Below are 21,495 nucleotides of genomic sequence, written 5' to 3'. Positions count from 1 at the left end.
CTTCTCCCGGCTATGTTACCTGACTCGTTTGCTGCCAAGGTGGTTTTACTGTTTTGGCTACTGGGTGGAGGGAGGAGACTAGAGCAGCAGAGGAGTCACGCTTTTGTTTTGCTTAATTATAATGTACGCTTTTAATAAAACCTTTTAGTGCCATGAATTAAATGGCATCCCAGTCCTGCACCAGAAGAAAAATGCTGCTGCTGTTGGAGCTGACAGCTGAGTGGTTAGATGGCCAGCGTGGCTCTGAGGCTCAGAAGCCTTTTCTTTGCTGGCTGGAGATACTGCTGGGTAAATGTGTTTACTTTTTCCATAGTATTTATACTAGTTAATGTGTCGCACTAGATAAATCTACTTCCTGAGTCCATCTTTCAGCTTGCTCTCTTCCCTCCCAATTGACAAATGGTTTGAGTTTGACACCGTTTTATCAGTTGAGCCCCTGCTGGGTGCTGCATGCTGCTTGTTTCTGCTTTATCATGAAAAGTGAATTATCTGCAATATTTTGTTACCATCTCACTAGCAGTTGGCAGGCTTTCCTATATGAACTGATTTAGATTTCAGCAAGGGGAGGCTGTTGTCTCTCTCTGCAAAGCCCCGTTGTTGCTCTCCAGGAAAACAAAAGATCCCGGAGCTTTCTGCACCGCAATCTGCTGCTGTCCCACTTTCAAGGAGGTGTTTTGTTTGTTGCGGCAGCTTCCTATCTTAAAATGATAAATTGAGCAGACATGTGCTCTCTTTTAAACCTCTGTCTCCAGGGCTTTGTGTTCACTTAGGATAAAATACATTATTTTGTGCTCGGCTCTGGTGTGATTTAAACTTGGTTCAAAGATTACAAAGCAAAAGGGAAAACATCAACATCTTTAGCAGTGGTAGTTTGATGAGGAATAGCTGTCAGGAGAAGAACTCTCCTGACTTACCTCAAGTGGGTTGCAAACGCATTAGGGATTCATTAATATTAATAGTAGAATAGACATTTCCTGCATTCGTTTGACATCTTCTACACTTTTTTTTTCTGTTCCCCCTTTTTTTTTTTTTCCAAGAGCAACTTGGAGTGCAGTTTTAACACTTATTCAAGTTAGTACAAGGATGATAAGCTAAAGTTAAACAGAAGGAGACCCCTGAGTGTGTGGGGTCGGTCTCTAGGAGTTCTGGAATTTGGTGCTGTGCTTTAGAGAGACTGTGGTAAACTCTTGGGCGAGGCTTTCAGGGCAGTTTGCAAAATGAGTCTGCTAGGTACGATCATAACCAGAAGAAATTGTTGCCAGAAGAAATTGTTCTATGAGGGTGATGGGAAGGTCACTATCAAAATGGCATGTAAGGGTTAATAGCTGTGTAGATTTCCGAAGTGGACACAATAGTGGCTTGTTCACAAGTTCAGGGGTGAAAAAAGAAAAGCCAAACCATTCTTCAGTCTACAAATGCTTTGTGAGGTTGGCTGAACAATTCAGTTTGAAAAACAAATAGATCCAAGGTAATTTTTACTTGTTTTCCATCTTTTGAGTCCTGTGATGCACATTTTCATGCTTTTGCTGTCACCAGCAGGCTTCCAAGCTTTCTTAAAAAAAACAAATGAAATTTGATAAAAACACCAAATATCTTTGAGACGTAAAATAAACCCAAGAATATTGTCAGCACCAGGAGGGAACATGCAATTGTGATGCTCGTTTTTCAGCATCGTGCACAGCACATCAACTAGAAGAACTCGTGGTGGGTAGGCAAGTGAGGCAGGGGCTTGCTTTTTCTAGGAAACACTGCTAAGAGTCCCAGTCCGTAAAAACGTCAACAGAAAAAAAGGTAAGCCCCTACAAAGCACCTAGCCTGGCAAGACTGGCGATGCAGCAGCTACAAATGCAGAAGTGCACGCGGGTTTGGCAGCTCTTACTGCTGGGGCAATTTGAATTGTCAGTGTGCGTCTGCTCTACTTGTTGAGCCTAATGAAAAGTACAGTTTAATCACTGGTGTGCCAAATTGAGCATGATTAGCTGTTATTGCAGATTAGTGCATTGTCTGGGGCTCCAGAATTATTGATCCGGGTGCTGTACTCTGGTGTGTTCTGTGCCCTCTATCGTAACCTCTTCTTAATGCTTAGAGGAGGGAAGCAGGAAAGGAGAGTAGGAGGGAAGAAGTCCAGATGGGAAGAAAACAGGTCCTGAAAAGACCACATAGGAACTAGGTCAGGTACTCTGGAGATTAAAGAAGCATGCTTCATCCCTGGACGCAGGAGGCAGGGACAAGTAGCATACAATTACGAGGAATTAGAACGGCAACAAGTAGTGCAGATTTATCAGCTTTAATTGTCTATTGTCAGGACAGAGCCCTTCTTGTAGATCAGGCGCTGCCAATGCTTTAATACCTCTAATGGACTCTCTATTGTGGGATTATCTGTCCTAAGGACAATGTCTTTCTTAAAACTAGTTGTTTTGGGAGAGGGAGGGGAGGGGAGGGGAAAAAAAAAAAAGTAACTGCAGCCCTCGGTTTTTTTGGGTGTTTGTTTTTTTTTTTTTTTCCTCTCTCTGGTTTGTCGCATTGTGCAGGAAGTAGCTGAGAGCCCCGTGTTGCTCTTCTGTCAGCAGCGCTATTCCTTCAGGGGAACTGATAGATCCCTATTGAACATTAACCCCCTTTGCTCCACCTTCCCCAACGAGCTCCTCCAGAAACAATAGCTGGTTGATAAAGAGCAGATAAGCAAGGACACCCGGCTTAAGAATCTCTCTGCTATCTTTATTTTAAAAGCTTTCCTGGGTTTTGCAAAGTAAACATTACAACATTTAAAGAAGGATAAGGTGTCAACTATTTAATGAGAAGTTGTGTTTAATAGCAGAGGAATTCTTCCCTCCCCCAGCCGACGCACAGGTATGAAAAGACTGTTATTTCACCACCCTGGGGTAGGGAAGGTGAAGAAATGACAACTGTGCTCTTAGAAGCTTAAAAAGTGGTCCTTCAGCCCACCCCTGCCAGATTCCCATATCAGCTCTAAACATACAGTCACTCTTTCAAATCCTTTGGTCCTAGGTGCACGGTAGTCGCGTTGCTGGATCTGTGATAATCTGTGGGTAAATATTTTCGTTTCCACCATATACGCTTTGTCATGGTGTGTAGCTGTTGTTTTTGTTAATCTGTTTTGAAACGCGTTCCGTGGCTAGTTCTTTGTCTGAGAAAAGTGGCGTGGTTCCACCCATGGATCTCGCCCTCCTTCTGCTGTGTTCATTGGCTCTGTGAGGTTGGGCAGCCTGGATAGTATCCGAAATGAAAACTGAACCGTGCAGGAACAGAGTCGCTGTGGTTCATGTGACTATGACTTACCAGGCAGGTTGAGGAGAGAATACCCCAAAAAGTGTCATGACTGTCAAGTTGGGAAGAGACATGAAAGTTGAATTAATTCAGTTATTTCTGAGGTGGCTTCGTTATTTCAGATTATGAGCTTGTCACGGGGCTGGTGTCTTTGAAATATTCAGAGGAGCGAGCATTCTGCTGTAGGTATACTGTCCCATCCCTCCTCCATAAAGATCTGGGCACCAGCCTATTTTAAAGGAAAATTTTCCATAGCACACTTTTTTTTCAGTCCTCTACCACTAGTAAGGTTGGAAAGTGGTTGGAATGAGTTGGCCTGTTTTCATTCATTTTTCCTCAGACTCAGTTGCTATGGGCAGAATATTCAAAAGTCTACGTTTGGAATGTGGAAGGTTGATTTTTGTGCTCAGGTTTTCTTGTCCTGTATAAATTTGGGATGGTAGAAACATGCAAAGACAATACAAGTATTGTTTTATGGGCTCCTAGCAATCAATCATCCCTACCTTTCCCAAGACCACCATTGCTCAGAAGTGTGATAGGAAAGTTGATGGTAACCAAGAGGGGAACATCTGTGGTCTTCACTGTGAGGCGTTTCCTTTCTCATAAGGGACAAGGAGATGGCTCCTTACGTTTAGTCCAGACCCTGACGTCTGCTTCCTTTTCCCACAATGAAAAGAAGTGCAGTGACAAAGCTGCTGCTGCTTTCTCAATACCTTCATCCTTGCTTGCTTCCTGGGAAACAAGAGCGAGTGGATTTGGGCAGTTTTGTCTTTGCTGCTCAGCTGCATTTGCAGCCAAGAGAAGCCCGGCTTCTCACAGTGACTTCTTGCAGGCCCAGACAGCCTTGGCTCCTTCTTCTCAAACTTGAGCCTCAACAAGAGGAAATGGCTGAAGCTTAGTTCTTGCTTCTGTGTGCTGCAAGAATGTTTTTTCCATTGGAGAAGGGTTGTTTTGGCTTATGAATAAGTCATCCGAGCAGTATTTTAATAAGGCCTTGCTGGAAACAGAAAGAGATACGTTATTTCGGTTTGACTCCTTTTTTCTCTTTTTAAGGAAAATTTCTTGAGAGGATAAACCAACAGAAATCGAAAGAGATGTTGAGGCTTGCACTAGGCAGTATCTGAGAGTGCAGCCAAAAGATCTGCTCTTGGTATTGCACAGCTGAGACAAAAATAAACACCAAGGCATTTGGAAGTGCTACGAGGCAATGACCAGGGTGCGCTGTAATTAAAGGCAGTCCCTGGAAGCTGCATGTGCTAATTCAAAAGCCTCCTGGCTACAACATACACCACCCCAAATGCCCTTGCAAAAACCTTCATGTAGATTCAAGTGCAATTTTCATTTCTCTCCTTATAGGCAGTACCATGCTGAAGTCGCCTAGGCCATACAAAGCCTCTGAGATCATATCTGAAGCCTATAGGCTGTGTTTTGCAAAGGGCAGGCCAGTCTGTGAGAAGGCGGCTGTAACTTTTCCTGTTGCACAGTCACTGGAGCGTGCTGGGTCTCTCTCTTTCCCTTGAATCCGACAGCAACCACGTTTTTAGAAATGTGTCCCCGAAACATGAGTGTATCTCAGCAGAACTTGAAAGTGAGTTCTTCTTTGAGTTTGATTTCTCAGTTGGCTTTTATAAAAGATGTGCAGTCGTGCAACTACATCATGTACCTTCTCCGAGTAATGACCACAACTGGTCCCCAAATGTTTACCAGCACAAGGATGCCTACGTGCAGGAAGTGGGAAATGGGGGTGGGTCTGGTAGTTACTCTTGATGTGGTCAATCTGCCACTGACCTTGTTTGGGTAAGGGGAAGGGGAGGATGTGAAAATGAGACTCTGCTTTAATCTCTTGTGTGCATTTTATCTCCCCTCCAACTTTCGAAAGAAGTTGCATCTATTAGAGCTGTCTCCCTTCCCTCTTTCTTCCCTGTACAATTACAGCGGGCGCAGGGAGAACAGCAGCGGCAGCTGAGGCTGAGTCTCGCAGGCTTGTTGTTGAGCTGAAGTGGTGATAGCATCAAAGGAAATGGATGGGGATTTCTGAGATCAGAGCTGTTAGGGCCATTCATGATTTGTTGCCAGGCTGAAAGCTGCTGCAGAGAGAGCTGCCTGAGAAATGCTGATTAATACGGTAATTGAGGTTTTCTATCAGCGAGAAGGAAAAAATGAAAATATGACTAAAAATGTTCTTTTTGAAATGAACAACATTTTGAGATTGCACATTCCAGACAATAGCGGCTACTGGTATGAAAGATTTCTATAAAAGAGCAGAAAACTGCTGGTTGAACAAGGCGTCTTTTTATGTTTCTCTATTAAGGAGGAAGGTCAGAAGGTCAGTCTATATATTTCTTTAATGGCAGAGTTTCCTTTGTGATTCTTGCTTTAGTATACGTTCTTAAAAATTTGTTTCTGTCTCTTCTTGCTTGATAAACTCAGTTTTATTCCAGATCAGGCACCATTAGGCTAGACCTGCATGCCAGTGAAATCCCTTCACCTGTGCTACGGTAGTTCTGGGCTCAGCTTCACTGAGACACCTGAAGCTAATTTCAGGATAGCCTCGGAGTGTGCCACGGAGTTATTTGAAGTCCGTCAGCTTTATAGGCTGTACTCACCTCCCCAGGCTCTGGGGAGAGAGAGCGCACTGACCTGGGGTATTGGCATCCTCCTGTTGTCCTGAGGGGTATTTCACTCCATCTGATCTGATCTAATCTCTGCTTCCTCTTCTTCTCCAGCCCAAAAGCATTCTCAGTTCCTTGAAAGGCAGATTTGCTTTTCTCCTGCTCACCTTCACATTAAGAAGATCAGCTCATGAAGGAAACACATCAACCCTTTTTTCTTTTCTTGCCTCCCCCCCCCTTCTTTTTTCTTTCAAGCTAACAGGGAAGTGAAAAGCTCTGAAACAGCTGCCTCTCAGAGTGAGACTATTTTTCGGTAAAATAATCACCTTCAGTATGACTACATTGTTTTTCTGTTCTATGCGGTGTGACTCAGCATCAGTTAATTAACCCAATCAAGTAGGCCGGATTTCTCTCCTTTAATGAGTGGTTCTTCCTACTTCAGAGCCTTCCTAGACCTCATTTTGGATGCACCTTGGTTTTACTGGGTATATCCAATTACATTTATATCCTTCAGCCCAGTGCTCGGGCCACCTCTCTTGTGGAATTACGCTGTGGTGGAAGTTAAGCCAGGACACTCACTTGCAGGCAGTTGCCCTACTTACGTCTGTTGCCACGAGCCCTCCTGTGTTAGCACACACGGAAGGTCTTTACACAGATCTACTATTCTCAGCGTTGCAGACCGAAAATGGCATGTAATCCCTTCCACGCGTCTTTTTATCAGAGGGAGGAGGAGCAGGTTAAAGGAAAGGGATGTGTGTACGCCTGTCAGAGAGACAGACAGGCACTCGATTGCGTAAAGCGTGCTTTTTTTTTTTCCTCTTTCTCCCTTTTTCTTGTGAAGAAATACGTAGCACCCAAATTACCCCAAAATATAAGTGCACGTGTTTTAGAAGAATGTGAAACTAGCTGCCACGTAAAGTGCTGGGAAAGCGATGAGAAACACGCTTGAAGACGTGTGAGAAGAAGGAAAAGTAGTAGGGTTGCCTCACAGTGAAGCAGCTAGCGTTCACACTGGGCTGTAGATGGCTATAAATGGAATTGTGCATCACCGTTCCTCTAAGCCCGAGGACGCCTCGCTGAAGAGACAGGACCACTGAAGGAAGTCAGGCATCTGGTTGTTTTGTAATGAGAAGCAGGAATGCTCTTAATAATAAACAAACAGGACATTGTATGCCATCATCACAGGATGTCCTTCCTTCAGCCAGCACGCTGACTTGGATCAGAGGGGAAAAAAAAACGGGGTGCAGGGTCCACTGATAGGCATACGGATCCTCCTTCCATCACCAGCATGCTCCCAGACCGTCGCTTAGGTACTGTCCTGTGCAAGATCAGTGGTCTTTTTCTTACTATGCTGCAAAAGAGGTGTTGAGTTTGGAAATGCTGTCTGCCGTGCCCTGCTCTTGTGAGCTTCCCTGCTGTTACTTAGGGAGAGCGGGAAGATTTTATTTAAAGGAATAAACAGAAGGTGTTTTTCTTAATTCTTTTTACAGGCGTTGATTAGAAGGAGACTCTGGAAAGGGATCAAATCAAAACTCTGAAGCTCCCAAATTGGTCCTATCAAGTAAAGAACTATAATTGCTACAGTTTAAATAACCGCTTTAAGTAAGCGCTTTCAATCGGGTTTTAATCGATATTTTGGAACCTGGGAGTAATTTTAATTGTAATTTTTACAGTGTTCTATCTAGTCAAATTGAGGGAGAACGAAAGTGGGTACGTGTTGACCTGTGGAGCTTAAAATAGCACAAAAACCAGATTTCTAGTAAAAACTGTCTCACGTGCCCTTTCTGTGAAGCGAAGAGGTGCCCGCCCGCCAGATCCAGGCCGCTGGGCAGCGCGGCGGCTCTCCCTGCTTCCCCAGCGGCCGTTCCCGGCCGTCCCATCTTGGTCGGGAAAAAAATATTAATAAATTTTAATACTACTACTACTACTAATAATAATAATAATAAAAATAAAAATGCCGGTGGTTGGTGTGGGGGCCCGGCGCAGGGCAGGGGCCGCAGGTAGGGCCCCACCTCCCGCGCCTGTGAGGAGAGGAGCCGGCGAGAGGGAGGGGGCGGGCCGGTGCGCGAGCGCCCGCCGCGCGCGGGCTGCGCGAGCGCGGGCCGCTGTGGCAGGCGGCCCCCCAGCGTTTCGCCGCGGCAAGAGCAGGGCGCGCGGCAGCACCTGTCTGACAGCGGGGGAGGAGCGGGAGGGGAGCGGCGGCTGGAGGTGTGAGTCAGTCTCCCGGGGACCCAGCCGCTGGAAGGAAGGAGAAATGTTTACTCGGTAGAGATGAGCCAGGTTTGCCGCCGACGGTGGGCTTCGGTGTGGAAACGCGCGCGGACTCTGCCCCGGTAAGGAGCGCGGTGTCTTCTCCCCCCCCACCCCATCTCCTCACGCCCCCACCTCCCCGGCGCCTTCTTCTCGCCCACGCCGGCGTCCGGAGGACGGAGCAAAAGTTTCCTTGTCGGCTCTCCCGGGTCGGCAGCCCTCCTCCGATCGGCGTTAACCCTTTCGCTCCGCCGCGCAACTGTCGCTCTCCCCTCCCCGAGTTTCGCTCTTAGCCTCCTCTCCCCCTTTTAATGCCGGGAGTCGGTCAGCCAGCACCGCACCGCTCGCCCCGGCTGCAGTCGGGACGGGGCGCGGGGGCTGGTCCCCAGGCGGCCGCGGGGGAGCTGCGTGCCGCCATCCCTCGCCTCAGCCTCTCCGGGCAGTGGCCGGCGGCTGCGGGCGGCCCGGCCGTGGCTCCCCGGCGGGGCGCCGGGGGTCTCCCGCTAACGTGGAGTCAGTCAGCCCTTAACCTCTTCCTCGGAAGGTCGTGCTCTTTCAGTCTTCGCCTTTCGTTTTTCCCGGAGGATGGGGTGTGAATTTCACAGTAGCTGCGTATCCGAAAAGGAAAAGTGAAGGGATTTTACGCCGGGCGTGAACGTCATTCCCAGCTACCGGTGTAGGCACAGATTTTGGTCCCTAACGAAACTTAAGGAAAGAGCCCGACCGAGTACCTGTTCGGGGATAGGTTTGGTAACAGTGCTGCTCTCCTGAATAAACAGAAAGGCTGAGGGACTTGGTGGAATTGTCCTGCGGAGTCTCCTATTCGGTGCTGTGAGATAGTAGTTTTCGGAGGTACCATTAAAATCAAAAGAGATATAACCCCGATTTTTTTTTTAAATGTATTTATTTCGTTTATTTCCTTTGTGTCTTTATTTTTTTTTTTTTTTTTCTTGGCCCCCGGGAACGCGTTGCAGTGCTTTGTGCAGGGCTGCTGCTGCGGTGATGCTGGCAGGATGTCGGCTTTCTCAGCCTTCCATGCCAAAGGATAAGGGGACGTCAGGAGGAGGCGGGGGGGGGGGGCCAGGTTGTTTTGAAAGTTGTTTGTGTGTTGAAAGCCGGTGGGAAAGTTCAGGCTTCCCCATTTGGAAGAGGCAAGGCTGGGTTCCGCTCTTCCAACATGCGCTTTCCATTTTTAGCTTCATTCAGACGCAGACAGCAGCTCCTTTCCTCTTCCTCTCCTTGTTTGTGACACTTCTTTTCTGAGGCAGCTTTTCCACAGGCAACTAAGTGGTCTCACGGCCATGACCCCACGGTTTCTACAGCATGGATTTTTTTTTTCTCTCTGAGGCATTAAGGAAAGGGGTCTGAAAAAGGTAAAGCGATTGTCAGACTAGGGATTTTTTCCTCTTTGTTTTTGTTCCTTCATTATTACCGAGGCTGGCGTTTTAAGGCGCTGCTTCAGTCAGAGCAGCTTCGTTTACATTGCTTTTTGGCTATTACTCAACTGTACCAACTATCCTGCATACGCTTTTAAAGTGTCACAGACTACAGTATTAGTCACGCTGTCTCAACGGAAACCACAACACTGAAGGACAATGAGGATTAAAGGCTGTTTTCTTATTTTCCAGGCTGTTACACAGTGTAGCTCGGACGCTGTGAGTTTCAAGAATCTGGTGAAAGGGAGAGAGTGGACAATGAAAATGGACATGGAGGATGCTGACATGACTTTGTGGACGGAAGCCGATTTTGAAGAGAAGTGCACGTACATTGTAAATGATCACCCGCTGGATCCCAGTGCCGATGGAGGCACCCTAACTCAGGCTGAGGCTTCCTTGCCAAGGAACTTGACTTTCAAATACGCATCTAACTGCAAAGAGGTAAGCGGCAATGCTCTGGGGAAGGTTGGAGTCAGACAAGCCAAATCACAGCGCTTTGGAAAGTGTATGCTCACCCTGGCTTCCATTCTTTAACACACACATGCACACGCGCCCCACCAACAACAACAAACGCTGCCCGCTGGCTTTTAAGATGAGATCCTAATAAGTCTTTTAAGAAACTGTGAGCTGGTTGTCTGTTGTGTAATATTTTCACTGGAAATCGCAACCAGTCTGTCCCTGAAACTGGTTCTGAACCAATTCGCAAACAGTTAAATTTTCACACAATTTGAACAGCATCTGAATAAGCATATTTAAACTGTGGGGTAGTTCTCCGTGCCAATTTCTAGGCTGCTGTTTGCCAGGACCATTCATTGCCTCTGGCTCAGAGATTAAAGTGCCTCGGTTGTCCAATAAATAGCTTTAAAAAAAGTAGAGGGGAAAAAAAACAAATTCCTGGAAATGTGTTTAATTATTTCTTTTTGTTTTCCCTTCGGTTATGAAATTGCTTTATTCTTTTCATGAGCTTGCCGTATGCCCGACTTCCTAAATTCTTAAAAACTCCGGCATATCGGTTAAGGAAGTGACGGTAGAGCCGTAGCAAGCTTGACAGAAGGGTGGCCGTAGCTTATATTAACTTTTGTTTATCTGGGACAGTATCTTCACTGGTAGCTAGCCGTGCGAGTCTGTCCTATCCGTGTCCCTGGAGTGGGTACATTCTTTGTTGTTGTTTCAGAAGGGCTGGAAAGAAATGAGCCCGGATGAGCAATTTGGTTTTGTGTTTACTCCTTCGTATAGAGTAGCTATTATAGCTAGGTGTGATGTTCGGCAGGGTAATAACCCAAGGGACAACCCTTCATTTCTCCTTGTGCTGAGACTTGTGGTATAGCAGCTATTACCTGTGCTTCTGCTTTGGCTAAACACACTGACCACAGAGCTGAAAAGAAGAGGTGCACTCATCTGTGCCTATCAAATATTTCCTTCCAAAGTAGGTACTTGTTTAATCCTGTGTGCAGAAGTAGGGCCGGACTCCCAGCTGGAGGGTATTGGCACTATGGAATTTAGCTTGGCAGTGCCTTATACAGTGTCTAGTAGGTTTGGTAAGAGGTTAAAGCTAAATTCTCCTGCAAAATCACTCTTCTCTTCACATCTGCCCTGCCTTGCCCTGCAGAACAGAAAGGCAGAGAAAGGACACGCTCCAGAAAAGAAGCGCGAAACCTTGGTTTGTGTTATTGCATCGGTCTTACTTTGGCGGGCGGGGAGGTGGGGGAGATAAAGCTGCGACTCGGCTGCGTGATACAGCCGGATTTCTTGGTTGAAGGATGAGGTTGCAGCGCGATAGCTTGGGCAGATCCTCGGCAGCCAGCTGGTGACTGATTGGCCGCTGGGGCTGCTTGCTCTCTCTGCCCCCTTTCAGTCCTGCCGCCGTGGCAGGAGACATCTGAGGAACTTTCAAAATTCCCAGTGCTGTGTTTGGAAACACAGAGGTGTAATTTCCTTGCGCTATAGCTCAGGTCAGTGAATCAGGGTAGGAGGGTTGCTGACATCTCTGTGTAAGAGGTGGAGGGAGAGAGAAGTCGTAGAAAGGTTCCTGGTTCTTCCCTGTAAAATGTGACCCGTGCAGCTCCCTGCTAGTGGGAGTCTGAATATAGGACATCCTCCTTTTGTTCTCCGGAGTTCCCCTCAGTCTTTTATTTGCACTGAATAGCGTCTACCGTAAGGAGCAATAGGAACTTTCGAACCCTGACTCTTTCTAAGGTAGCTCTGAAAGAAAGGGCCGATCTGATCCTTTTTTTGCCCCCTTTCAGTGAAAGCTACAGTCCTGTGAGTGTATGGACAGGTCTCTGCTTTGCTGCCTGTCTACAGGGTGAAATAGTTGCAAATGATGTAAGCCGCCTGCATTCTGGCAACTTCCGACGTGAAGCATTATTTTTTTCTGTCTGCCTTCCAAGTTCGATTTTGTTCAGTGGGATCAGGGCTGTGTGCGTGTTGCTCTTGCACATCAGTGTTTGTGGGGGTCAGCGAGGGAGCCTGGTTCTGGTTTTGACCTCATGGAAAACCACTGGAGTTGTGACGGCTCGATGGGGTGGGTTTTTTTCACTTGCGAAAGGATGAAGTAAGACTTTAGGGGATGCATGCGTGCGTGTTTGCCAGTGGGTTTCAGATGTGAGCTGTCTTCTTTGCTAACTGGGGAGAGCTGTGGCTTCATCTGGTTGAGAGTTTTAAATGCTGAGTCAGTTTATTGACAAAAACATATATAATACATTGCTTGTGAAACACTAATACTGTCATGGTTAGATCATGAAATCCTAGTGCTGTCATGACTAGTATTGTATCTCCACTTGAAGTAGGAAAAGTACTGTGTGCCTGCTTAGGAGGGAGGAAGTACAACTGCTGTCGTTTGGGGAGGCTTGCTTTTTGTGTTTCTTGCATGCTTTGTGAAGTGAGTAGCTCCTCTTTAAAGGTTTATTGAGTTTGCAAGGGAGTCCATGACACGTCATACTCTGGTTTATTCTTGGATCTCGATCGAGGATTTTTCTGAAGGACATATTTTTCATTATGAGTTTACAGTATGTGTCAGCATTTTAAAAAATGAGTTACTACTGCTTGTAACATTTTAGGCTGCTAGATTTACGTGAAGTCATTTATTTATTTCTATGTGTGAATTATTTATCCTTTCCTCTAGTTTTAGCAATTGACAAAAAATGATGAAATGCAGTGCCAAAATCACGTTCTAGAAGGCCATATGTGAACAATCTTTTTCATAGAGACATTTAAAAACATTTTTTCCGATAATTTTTCTGTTTCGTCTCAGCCCTTAAAGCCCAAACAGCCCTTCTTGATATAAAGTGCCAGTTATTCTGCTGTCTTGAGTATTACTAGTGCCCCATCTTGGTCCATGAGCTTGACAGAGAGAAACATATCTCAGCAAACCCCTCACTTGTTGCATTTCTCTGCTAAGGCCGTTTCTTAGACCCTGAATCCATGATTTTGATGGAATCAGTGATTTTCAGCTGTTAAAAAGAGTGCCTTCGCTGACCTCAGACACTTGCTCCCCCCCTGTTGCTTTTATTTCATTTTTTTATAGATGATCCAAGGAAGCAGTCTGAAAGTGTTTTATTTTGTGGCATCTCTTTTAGAAATCTGGTCACTGAATGGAGGGATAAAATTTATGTGGATTTATGTAACTGTAGGAACTAGTAGTGAAAAAAAAACCCAACAAAATCAGTGTTACTCCAGGACACATGGTGGCCTTCCATGTTTGCATGTGGAAAATACTGTTATTTCACTGAAGCCATTAAGAGTTTGTTCGGTGGTGGTGGTGGTGGTTTGTTTGGTTTTTTAAAGCAGTTTAGTGGTGCCGTTGCAAAATACCCTCCTCTTAGAGAATTAACAGGGGTCGTTGTGTACTTCCAGTGCCCTCTCCGCAAACAAAGATGTGTACGAGTGTCGGTCTTTCAAAGTGCCTTTTAATATCAAATTTGGAACCGGAGCCCATCCGTCTCTTGTCCGGGGGCTGCGGGCAGGGCGGGATGTGCTCTGCCGCCCGGCCTGCTGGCCCGGCCTGCCGGGCTCCAGGCCTGCCCCTTCCCGCCGCCCGGCCCCCGGCGCCGCATTAGGACCCTGGTCAGTTCCAGGGCCGCCGCCCCGGGCTGCTCCGGGCCCCGGCCCCGGGCTCCCGCGCCAGCCCGGCTGGGCGCCGCCGCTACAGCGCCTCCGGTTTGCAGCTGGCCCCCGCTCGCCAGCCGGCTCCTCTCGGCGCACCCCGTCCCGCTCGAGCCGAGGGGAGAGCGGGTCAGCTCGGCCCGGCCTCGGCGGGAGCCACAGTTGCCCGCAGCACCGGGAACCGGCCTTACGGCTTGAGGCTAACGTTTGACTTGATCTTCGTGCTAGAAATGCTCTTTTACTGAAAGGAAGAACGTGGCAGTGGCCCACTTGCAGCAGTGTTGAAAGTTGGAGCTTTGAAGGGAGCGGGGGTAAGTGTCTGTAGAGAGGACATTGTTCTGAAAATAGCACGTTGCTCCCGTACGGCGTGGTTTAGACCCAGAAGGTTGCCCAAGGGCGGTAGGCTTTTATTTGTGAGGAGCGAGCTCAGGTCATGCTCCCCTGTGGCTCCCTGCCATCAGGCCGTTTCGGAAGGTCTCATTGCCGACAACCAGCAGTGTGCTGAAGGACACCTGGTGGACACAAGTCTGAAATGCCTCTCTGCGACAGCTTCTCGGCAGCCCGGAGACGGATTCCCCTCAGCACTGGACGTGGACTTCCTTCGCTGTTTTGCCTACAGGCTCTTGGCAGCTCTGCACTTCATGGCCTCTTGTTAAGCCTCACTCCCCCCCGGTAAGCTACGGCAGGGCGGGAGCCCCTTTTGCCTGTGGCAGAGGGGTGCCGGCAGCCTGGAGCCAGCCTGTCCTCGTGCTGCCAGCACCCCTCTCCTGGAGAGTACCCCTCCTCGACCACAGCAGCTGAGCTTATGGGGACACAACGGAGGCCAAGAAGTGCTGACCAGAAAGCCACCCTGGGTTAAAAGTCATCTGGACAGCTTTAGTCTGGTTTAGCAAAACTTCAGTGCTGGCACACATGGACGTGTAGAACATCCTCTGCCAAAATAACCTTCTGATGGGTACAGGGTGAGAAATCGTCTCCCATGTTTAGCTGTGCTGGGGAGAAGCAAACGCTGCATGTAAGGTGGATATCTAAAAGTATCTGCTGTGTCAGAAGCACCAGTTCAGTGAGTGTTTCAAGTTGACTGGTTCGAGGAGTGATTTCTAGAGATTCTGAGAATTTCAGTAAGTCATTTTAATTAAGGCCAAGATATTTTAGAAGCATGAAAAAACTTGAGCTACCCATGCAGTAAAACTGGTAGGGTGTGCTGTAGCTTGGTTGTGAACTTTTCTTGAGAGGGCAGATGGATGTAAATGAAGATATATGGGGAAGATGAGAAGAACATCTGCCTTTTTCAGCTCTCTGTGAGAAATGTACAAGCAAGACAAAAATAAAACTGAGCCACTGAGCTTGTTTCAGCTTGTGGTAGGTGTAGGAAAATTTCTGGAAGTCCCTTTTCTCTCTCTTCAGTCCAGATGCATAGATCAATGGAGCATTTAACTACCTCTACTGTTGATGTTTAATTTTTTTGTAGAGTGCTGAAACACACTTTGAAACACAGACAAGCGCAAACAGCCATCACCTACACCCAGCAATCTGTTTCCAGGTGGATTACCTCCTTGATTCTATGGCTGTTATTTGTCCCCTTTATTTTGATGTTTAACATGAAGTTACACTAGGTGTTAGTGCTTTACTGGGATTTTTAATCTTGACATATGCAGGCAAGTATGTCTTTGTCTCTCTCCCTCTCTCACACCAAGGGTGATACAACAGAAGAAAATGTAGCATGAGAAAATCACAAGGCTTAGTTAATTTGTGAGGTGCTATATCCACAGTCCAGGGTTTTTACTGTCCTTTGCTGCGAAGGACTGTTACAAAGAGAAGGAAATGCTCGCTGAAGTGAGCTATCTCCAGGGTCTGATGAGTGCTAATCTGCTTTGGTAAGAACGTTGATTCCTTGTGGGAGTACAGACAGCAGTAATCCCAACTCTCTGTTTGTCAGCCACTTCTGCTGTTCCTGTCTTGTTCTGAAATCCTGGTGAGCAAAAAGACAAGTGGCAAGATGTGTAAAGGGAATACAATTAATACATTTTGCTGTTAAAGTTTGGTTGTAATACCAAATTAATGGGCTTTTTACCTTCCTTTTTTGTTTTTTTTTTCCACTATCTGAGCAGCAGAATCAGTGTTGAAGAGGCTTGGGGTTTTTGGTTTACAGAGTTGTTAGTTTCCTAACATTGTTTGGATACATTAAATTTAAGAAGATTGGTGAGGAACAGAGAGAGACAAAAGCAGTAACTCAGCAGTGTTTTGCAAAGGGTTACTCCAAGGCACGTTCTTCTGAATAATGATGAATTGCTTCCTGATTTGTGGTCAGTGCCTTTTTTTGGTATAATTACTGTCAAGAAGGAAGCTGAACAACTAGAGTACGTTTCTTAGACCTAGCATAGTGGAGCATTTTCATCAAAACCCTTACGCCTTTTTGACCAAACCCACTTGACATGTGTTACCGGAACTGCTGCCTCCTTTTTATAAAAAAGGGTGATCTGTGAGTACATGTCCCAAAGCCATTTCATACTCTGTTTTGTGTGGCCCTGTATGCTCGTGAGAGAATTGTAGGTTGTCTTTTTTTGTTGTTCTCATTTTAGCTGTCAAGGACGGGTATAGAGCAGTGAAGGTGGGGGTGGGGGGAAGGTTTCATTTTGATCTGTAGGAGCAGTCATTCCAGTTCCTAACTTATTAGAAAAGCTAGCTCTGTAGCAGTGAAGTGATTGATAGCTATTGAATCCATTTTTTTTTTGCTGGAACTAGACTTTTGGGGGTTGCCTTTGATAGGAGAAATAACTTCTGAAGATATTTGACAGTATCTGTACATTTCGCTTACTCTTTCTTCTTGTAAATGTATTTCCAAAAAACACGTTTTTCAGGTGGTGTTCATCTTTGGCTTCCATATGTCTCGGTAAGATGCTAGTATCTAACAACGCTGATCGTATCATATCCAACACAGTTGTTAATTTATTTCTGTTTTGCTGACCTGTCACTAAAAATTTCTTGCATTGATTGCTTTACCTTGTTAAGTTCGGGGGACAGGAAGGCAGACTTTTCGATTTCGACTGGTGATGGACTGATCCTGTGCTGCTCTTCTTGTAGGTCACTGGAGTTATAAGCAAAGAATACATCCCAAAAGGAACACGCTTTGGACCCCTGGTAGGAGAGATCTATACCAGCGATACGGTTCCCAAGAATGCGAACAGAAAATACTTTTGGCGGGTAAGCAGGAAAAAACAGCACCATGTTGTTGCAGTAAGCAGATCACTAAATGAGTACAGCTGAGAAGCTGGGTCACTTCCTGCTTCAGACCTGCGTGAATGCAGGGGGCAACTTCTGTGTGCTGCCAGGCACGAACAGAGCCGGTGGGGTGAACTAAGCCGAGTGGAAGCCTGGCTGTCTTGGACGCAGGGGTTGTATGGGTGGAGAGAGCAGGGGAGATAGATGCACAGCGCTTCCCGGCTCTGTCTTCCGAAACGGATTGGTGCTTGATTGTGTAAAGAAATAGTTCTGCCGCTTGCTGTAGGGGCAGGTTATTTTGCATTTCTTCGCTGTGGAAAGTCATTCTTATTTATGCAAATATCACGTATCCTTGATTTTTCCAGCTGTGAAGAAGCTGTGAATATACTGCATCATCTTTTATTCTGGAATTATGATATGTTTTGTGACATTTTTTCCCAGATTTTGAATAGAACTGGTATACCACAGCGGTGGTGGTCTTGAGCGTATAGCGTTCAAGTCATAAGCTTTTCTAGTCCGCTTTAGAAAGTGTTGAAAGAGCAGCCCACGGATCATAGTAAAGAGAAAAACCCATTAATGCCAGACGAACACTAGAGGTGGTGCCTAATTTGTACTCCGTAGTATAAGCTGGAAGGGAGCACCAGCCAGTTTGTTTTGGCTTGGTAAGTCTATTCTGGGGAATATGCTTCCAGTTTATCGGTTGACATAATCCTCAGTCTCCTTTACAGACCCATTATTAATTGTTAGAGAACGTTCCTTCAGCCCCATCTCCTTTCGTGGATTTGTTTTGCTGCCTTCTAGCCATTTAGGTTGTGTCTGAATTGGTGGATTTGGGAGTATATCCAAACCTCTGTGCCCGGGTGCCTGCCTGCCTTAGCAATAGCCCAGCCTCATATCCAGGTGAAACCCAGGGCAAGCACCAGCATTCCCCACACCCCTTTCTTCCTACCTAATTGCATCATTTTGGTTTTCTCAGATTGCCTTTGTGCGATGTAATACAGCGTTGCACAGGCAGTTATTTGCATGAGCATTTCTACAAAGCAGGTGACTGTTCTCACATTCACAAGGCTACAAAATGTTTCTTGTAGCTGAATTTTTCAGGAGCTTGCATCCGGTGTAGGAAGAGACTGATATGCCAGCCCTAGCCTGGCCAGTTGCTAATAAGACGGCAAACATTGGGAAGAGGGGCTGCTAACCATCTTGCAGGACTTCATTCATGTATTGCAGCGAGAAAGATGACATCATTCTCATGATGAGATTTTAAGCCTTAATGCAGAGGGATCCTCAGAAATAATATCCTAGGAGCCATCTAAGCATCATTAAATTCCCTGTTAGAATCTCTTGATTCGTTCAAGACACGCTGCTGCACCGAAAATGAATTCCTTCCTAGGGGTCTGAAACAGGCTTGCATATGCAAAGGAAATTGTGGGAGATAACTTGCCACATGTTATTAAAGGCATCCTGGGCTTGCTGGCAGCAGCAGGAACATCTGCTGCTCGCGCGGGGGGACGCTGCCTGCGCCTTGCCGGCGCGAGGGAAGCAGGGCCGCTCGGGGCCGACGTCATTTCAGGGAACGGCGCCATGACTCAGCACATCTGGTCTCGCCTTCCCCAGAGTAGGTGGGAGCCCAGTAGGGCACCTTCCCCCCAGAGTAAGGTGATGGGCAGCATCTGTGGCCCTGCTGTGGGAGCCACAGAGGGCCGGTTTGGGAAGCGGCGGCGGGCATCGAGCACCGGCGCCCCGTGTTCCTGGAAGTTTTCGAGCCAGGGTGAGCAGAGAAACCCAAAGGCTCCTCTTGATGCAGCACAACTCGCCCGGCTCCCTTCCATCTTCTCATAACAAACACACCGCAAAATCTCTCGCAAGCTGCTTTGATGAGGCCACATGTATTTCCCCCTTCTCAGTTTACAGGAAGTTACTCTTAAAGAAAGTGATTCTGGTGTTTACTGCCCGCGTTAAAGGGCCAGGCTGCCTCGCCCCTCTCCGCCGGCAGCTCGTTCCGGGAGAAGAGGACAGGTCCCAGACGGCCGGCGGGCGCTCGCGGGGTGCGCTGCCCGGCCAGGTAGGTGCGAAGGACAGAAGTGTGAACATAAAGGCAGGAACAAGTCATGGAGTGGAGCATTTTGTCCCTGAGATAAGCTCTGTCTCCCCTTCGGAAAGGCGTTTCCTGCTCAGCGAGGTGCGTTGCTGGTGCAAGCTGCTCCCGCTTCAAGGTCTGGCTTTTGCCCGGTCATGTGTTTTGCGAAACCCCATTTCATTCAGCAGGGAGCTTGTTCCCCCCGAGAATAAGGGATGTGTCTTTTAACAAACGTATCTCTTGGATTTTTTTTCTTTTTGTTTTTTTTTTTTTTTAAATAATTCTCTTATTCTTACGACTCAGTGATTGGGGCTTCTTTCCTCCCAAGCTGCTGAGCAGTTTTTAGATTCATGTTTTCTTTACCCTCTGTGGACAAGCCAGAACGCGTCCCTCGATAGGAAAAGTGACTTCTCATCGGTTGGCCCCTGTCCAGGTCTTCGTTGAGTTATGGCAGGTGAAGTTCATCTTCGCCTCGCCCAGCCTTTCTACAAAAGGGCTACAGTCCAACTATGAGCAAGTGTTGCTTTAGGACTCTGGGGGGGTGGAGGTTGTTTGCATACTTTAAACCTTTGGGCGGAGGTGGTAGGAAACTGCAAGTACAGAGGCCATAGAAAAAGGCGAGAAAGACTCTGACGTAGCACAGCCAGTCAGTCTTATACACAGGTGACTCAAAGCATTAATGCAAACACGCACTCAGACCTGCAGTCATTAGCATCACCCACTTGTTGATCATAGCACCAGGAAAAGTACTCTAAGGTAGACTGTTCACTCAGGGAGTACTCTGCATTTCAGATTTCGGGTCTGGTTTGTCCATACTGGCAGAGGCACAGGCTAAGCAGAAATGGAAAAGGTGACTGTAGACTTACCTTTGAATAAGCATCTCTTCTTAACGCAGAGGATATTGTAGTTGGAAAGTGGAGAACCCAGCTTGAGTTCTTATTTTGGTAATATCTTCTCGTTTAAAAAAAAAAAAAAAAAAGGCTTATCATTTTTCCCCTCTGGACTCTGCGCGCAGGTGTTGCGTATTGTGCGTACGTGTATTCATAGGCTCTTCCTCTCTATTCCAGATCTATTCAAGTGGCGAGCTTCACCACTTCATTGACGGATTTAACGAGGACAAGAGCAACTGGATGCGTTATGTAAACCCTGGCCACTCTGTTCAGGAACAGAACTTGGCTGCTTGTCAGAATGGAATGAACATCTACTTCTACACCATCAAGCCCATCCCTGCCAACCAAGAGCTGCTTGTGTGGTATTGCCGAGACTTTGCAGAGAGGCTGCACTATCCCTCCTCCAGAGAGCTGACAATGATGAACCTCAGTAAGTGGATTACAGTACAAACAAGGAATGCTAGTAATGTCTCTTCTGCCTATGTGATCTAATAATAAGTTGTATAATTACACAGCTGCACCATATGTTGTGTCACAGTAGGTAGCTCAGAGTGGAAAAGGGGAATTAAAAAACCCAGCACAACAGAATGAGTTCCCCGTGCTCGTTTAAATGTAAACAGATTATAAAAAATCTGAACAGTTACTGGTTTACAGTCTGAGTCTTATCTGTTGAAATTCTGGACGGACAACCTGAATATATCCTCTGCCATCAGAACAGTGGATGTTGGTTCACTGTCAGGCTTTCCAAGTCCAGGTCTCATAGTGCGTTGAGCAAAAGTCTGCTTTGATAGCGTGCACTAAATACTGTCCAGTCATGCTCCCAAAGGGCTGCCTCACTGTACAAGGAAGGGGCCATGTGCCGTGACTGTGTAGGTGTCTGACAAAATATGTATGACTGTATAATGCTCTTTGAGCCTTGCATCTGCATACTTATCTTACGGGAGCAAACCTCCTGTGGTCTGCTCATCTGGTTACTTGTTTTTTAATCTCAGTGTATTTTGTCCCCATTTCGTGGCTGTATATCACAGCTTTCGTTTTCTGTTCAAAATTAACAGCACTGGTAGCAGGGGGAAGAGGTATTTCCAGGAGTTTATCTCTGTGTTCTTCTGTGGTTTCTGACCATTTCCAGAGCTCAGCACTTTACTCATAGTTTAATCACTGCCTAGCACCTCACCCAGAGCCCCTTGAAGAAACGGGGAGATTCTTGCTGACTTCTCATTCGACTCCTAAGCTGCCTCCCCTCCTGCAGGCTGCTCTGAGATAGAGCAGAGCATTCTTTTTGTCCTTCTGCCAGCACCTACATTGAAATTTGAAGGAAAAACTGCAAGCAGTTTTTTTTATAAAAAGGACCGTTTGCTATTATTTGGCAACAAATAATGGGCTATAAAATATCAGTGTTACTTTAGGGATCATTAGAGCTAAAATGTAATTCTGCATCATGAAAGTGATGTCACACATTCAAATTAATCAAAAGTACATCTGTCTTCCATGGATGTTGTCCTTTCACCAGTTTTTGGTATTTCCCTACTAAATGTAACAAATTACAGAAGAAAATTTGTTTTCTTTTAATGGCAGAGGGAAGAGAGGGAGGGGATGTCCTATTCTGCTATGTTCCC

General features: G+C 46.6%; 1 protein-coding gene across 2 annotated transcripts in view; it reads left to right on the top strand.

Moving 5' to 3' along the window:
* Positions 1-228: 228 nt before the first annotated feature.
* PRDM1 (PR/SET domain 1) overlaps positions 229-21,495 on the top strand; it is a 30,191-nt gene continuing 8,924 nt past the window's right edge. The window contains exons 1-4 of one of the 2 annotated variants that reach the window (XM_086608145.1): positions 229-288; positions 9,779-10,027; positions 16,775-16,894; positions 20,057-20,309. In XM_086608145.1, coding sequence (XP_086464271.1) covers positions 229-288; positions 9,779-10,027; positions 16,775-16,894; positions 20,057-20,309 — 682 coding nt within the window. Of the gene's footprint in view, positions 289-8,116; positions 8,234-9,778; positions 10,028-16,774; positions 16,895-20,056; positions 20,310-21,495 lie in introns of those variants that run through there. The other variant, XM_086608146.1, reaches the window with a different exon arrangement.

Source organism: Tauraco erythrolophus, chromosome 2, assembly GCF_009769465.1.
Source record: "Tauraco erythrolophus isolate bTauEry1 chromosome 2, bTauEry1.pri, whole genome shotgun sequence".
In the NCBI taxonomy this organism is placed as follows: Eukaryota; Metazoa; Chordata; class Aves; order Musophagiformes; family Musophagidae; genus Tauraco; species Tauraco erythrolophus.
The sequence above is the reverse complement of the archived record's forward strand: the minus strand, read 5'-3'. Positions and strand labels throughout refer to the sequence as shown.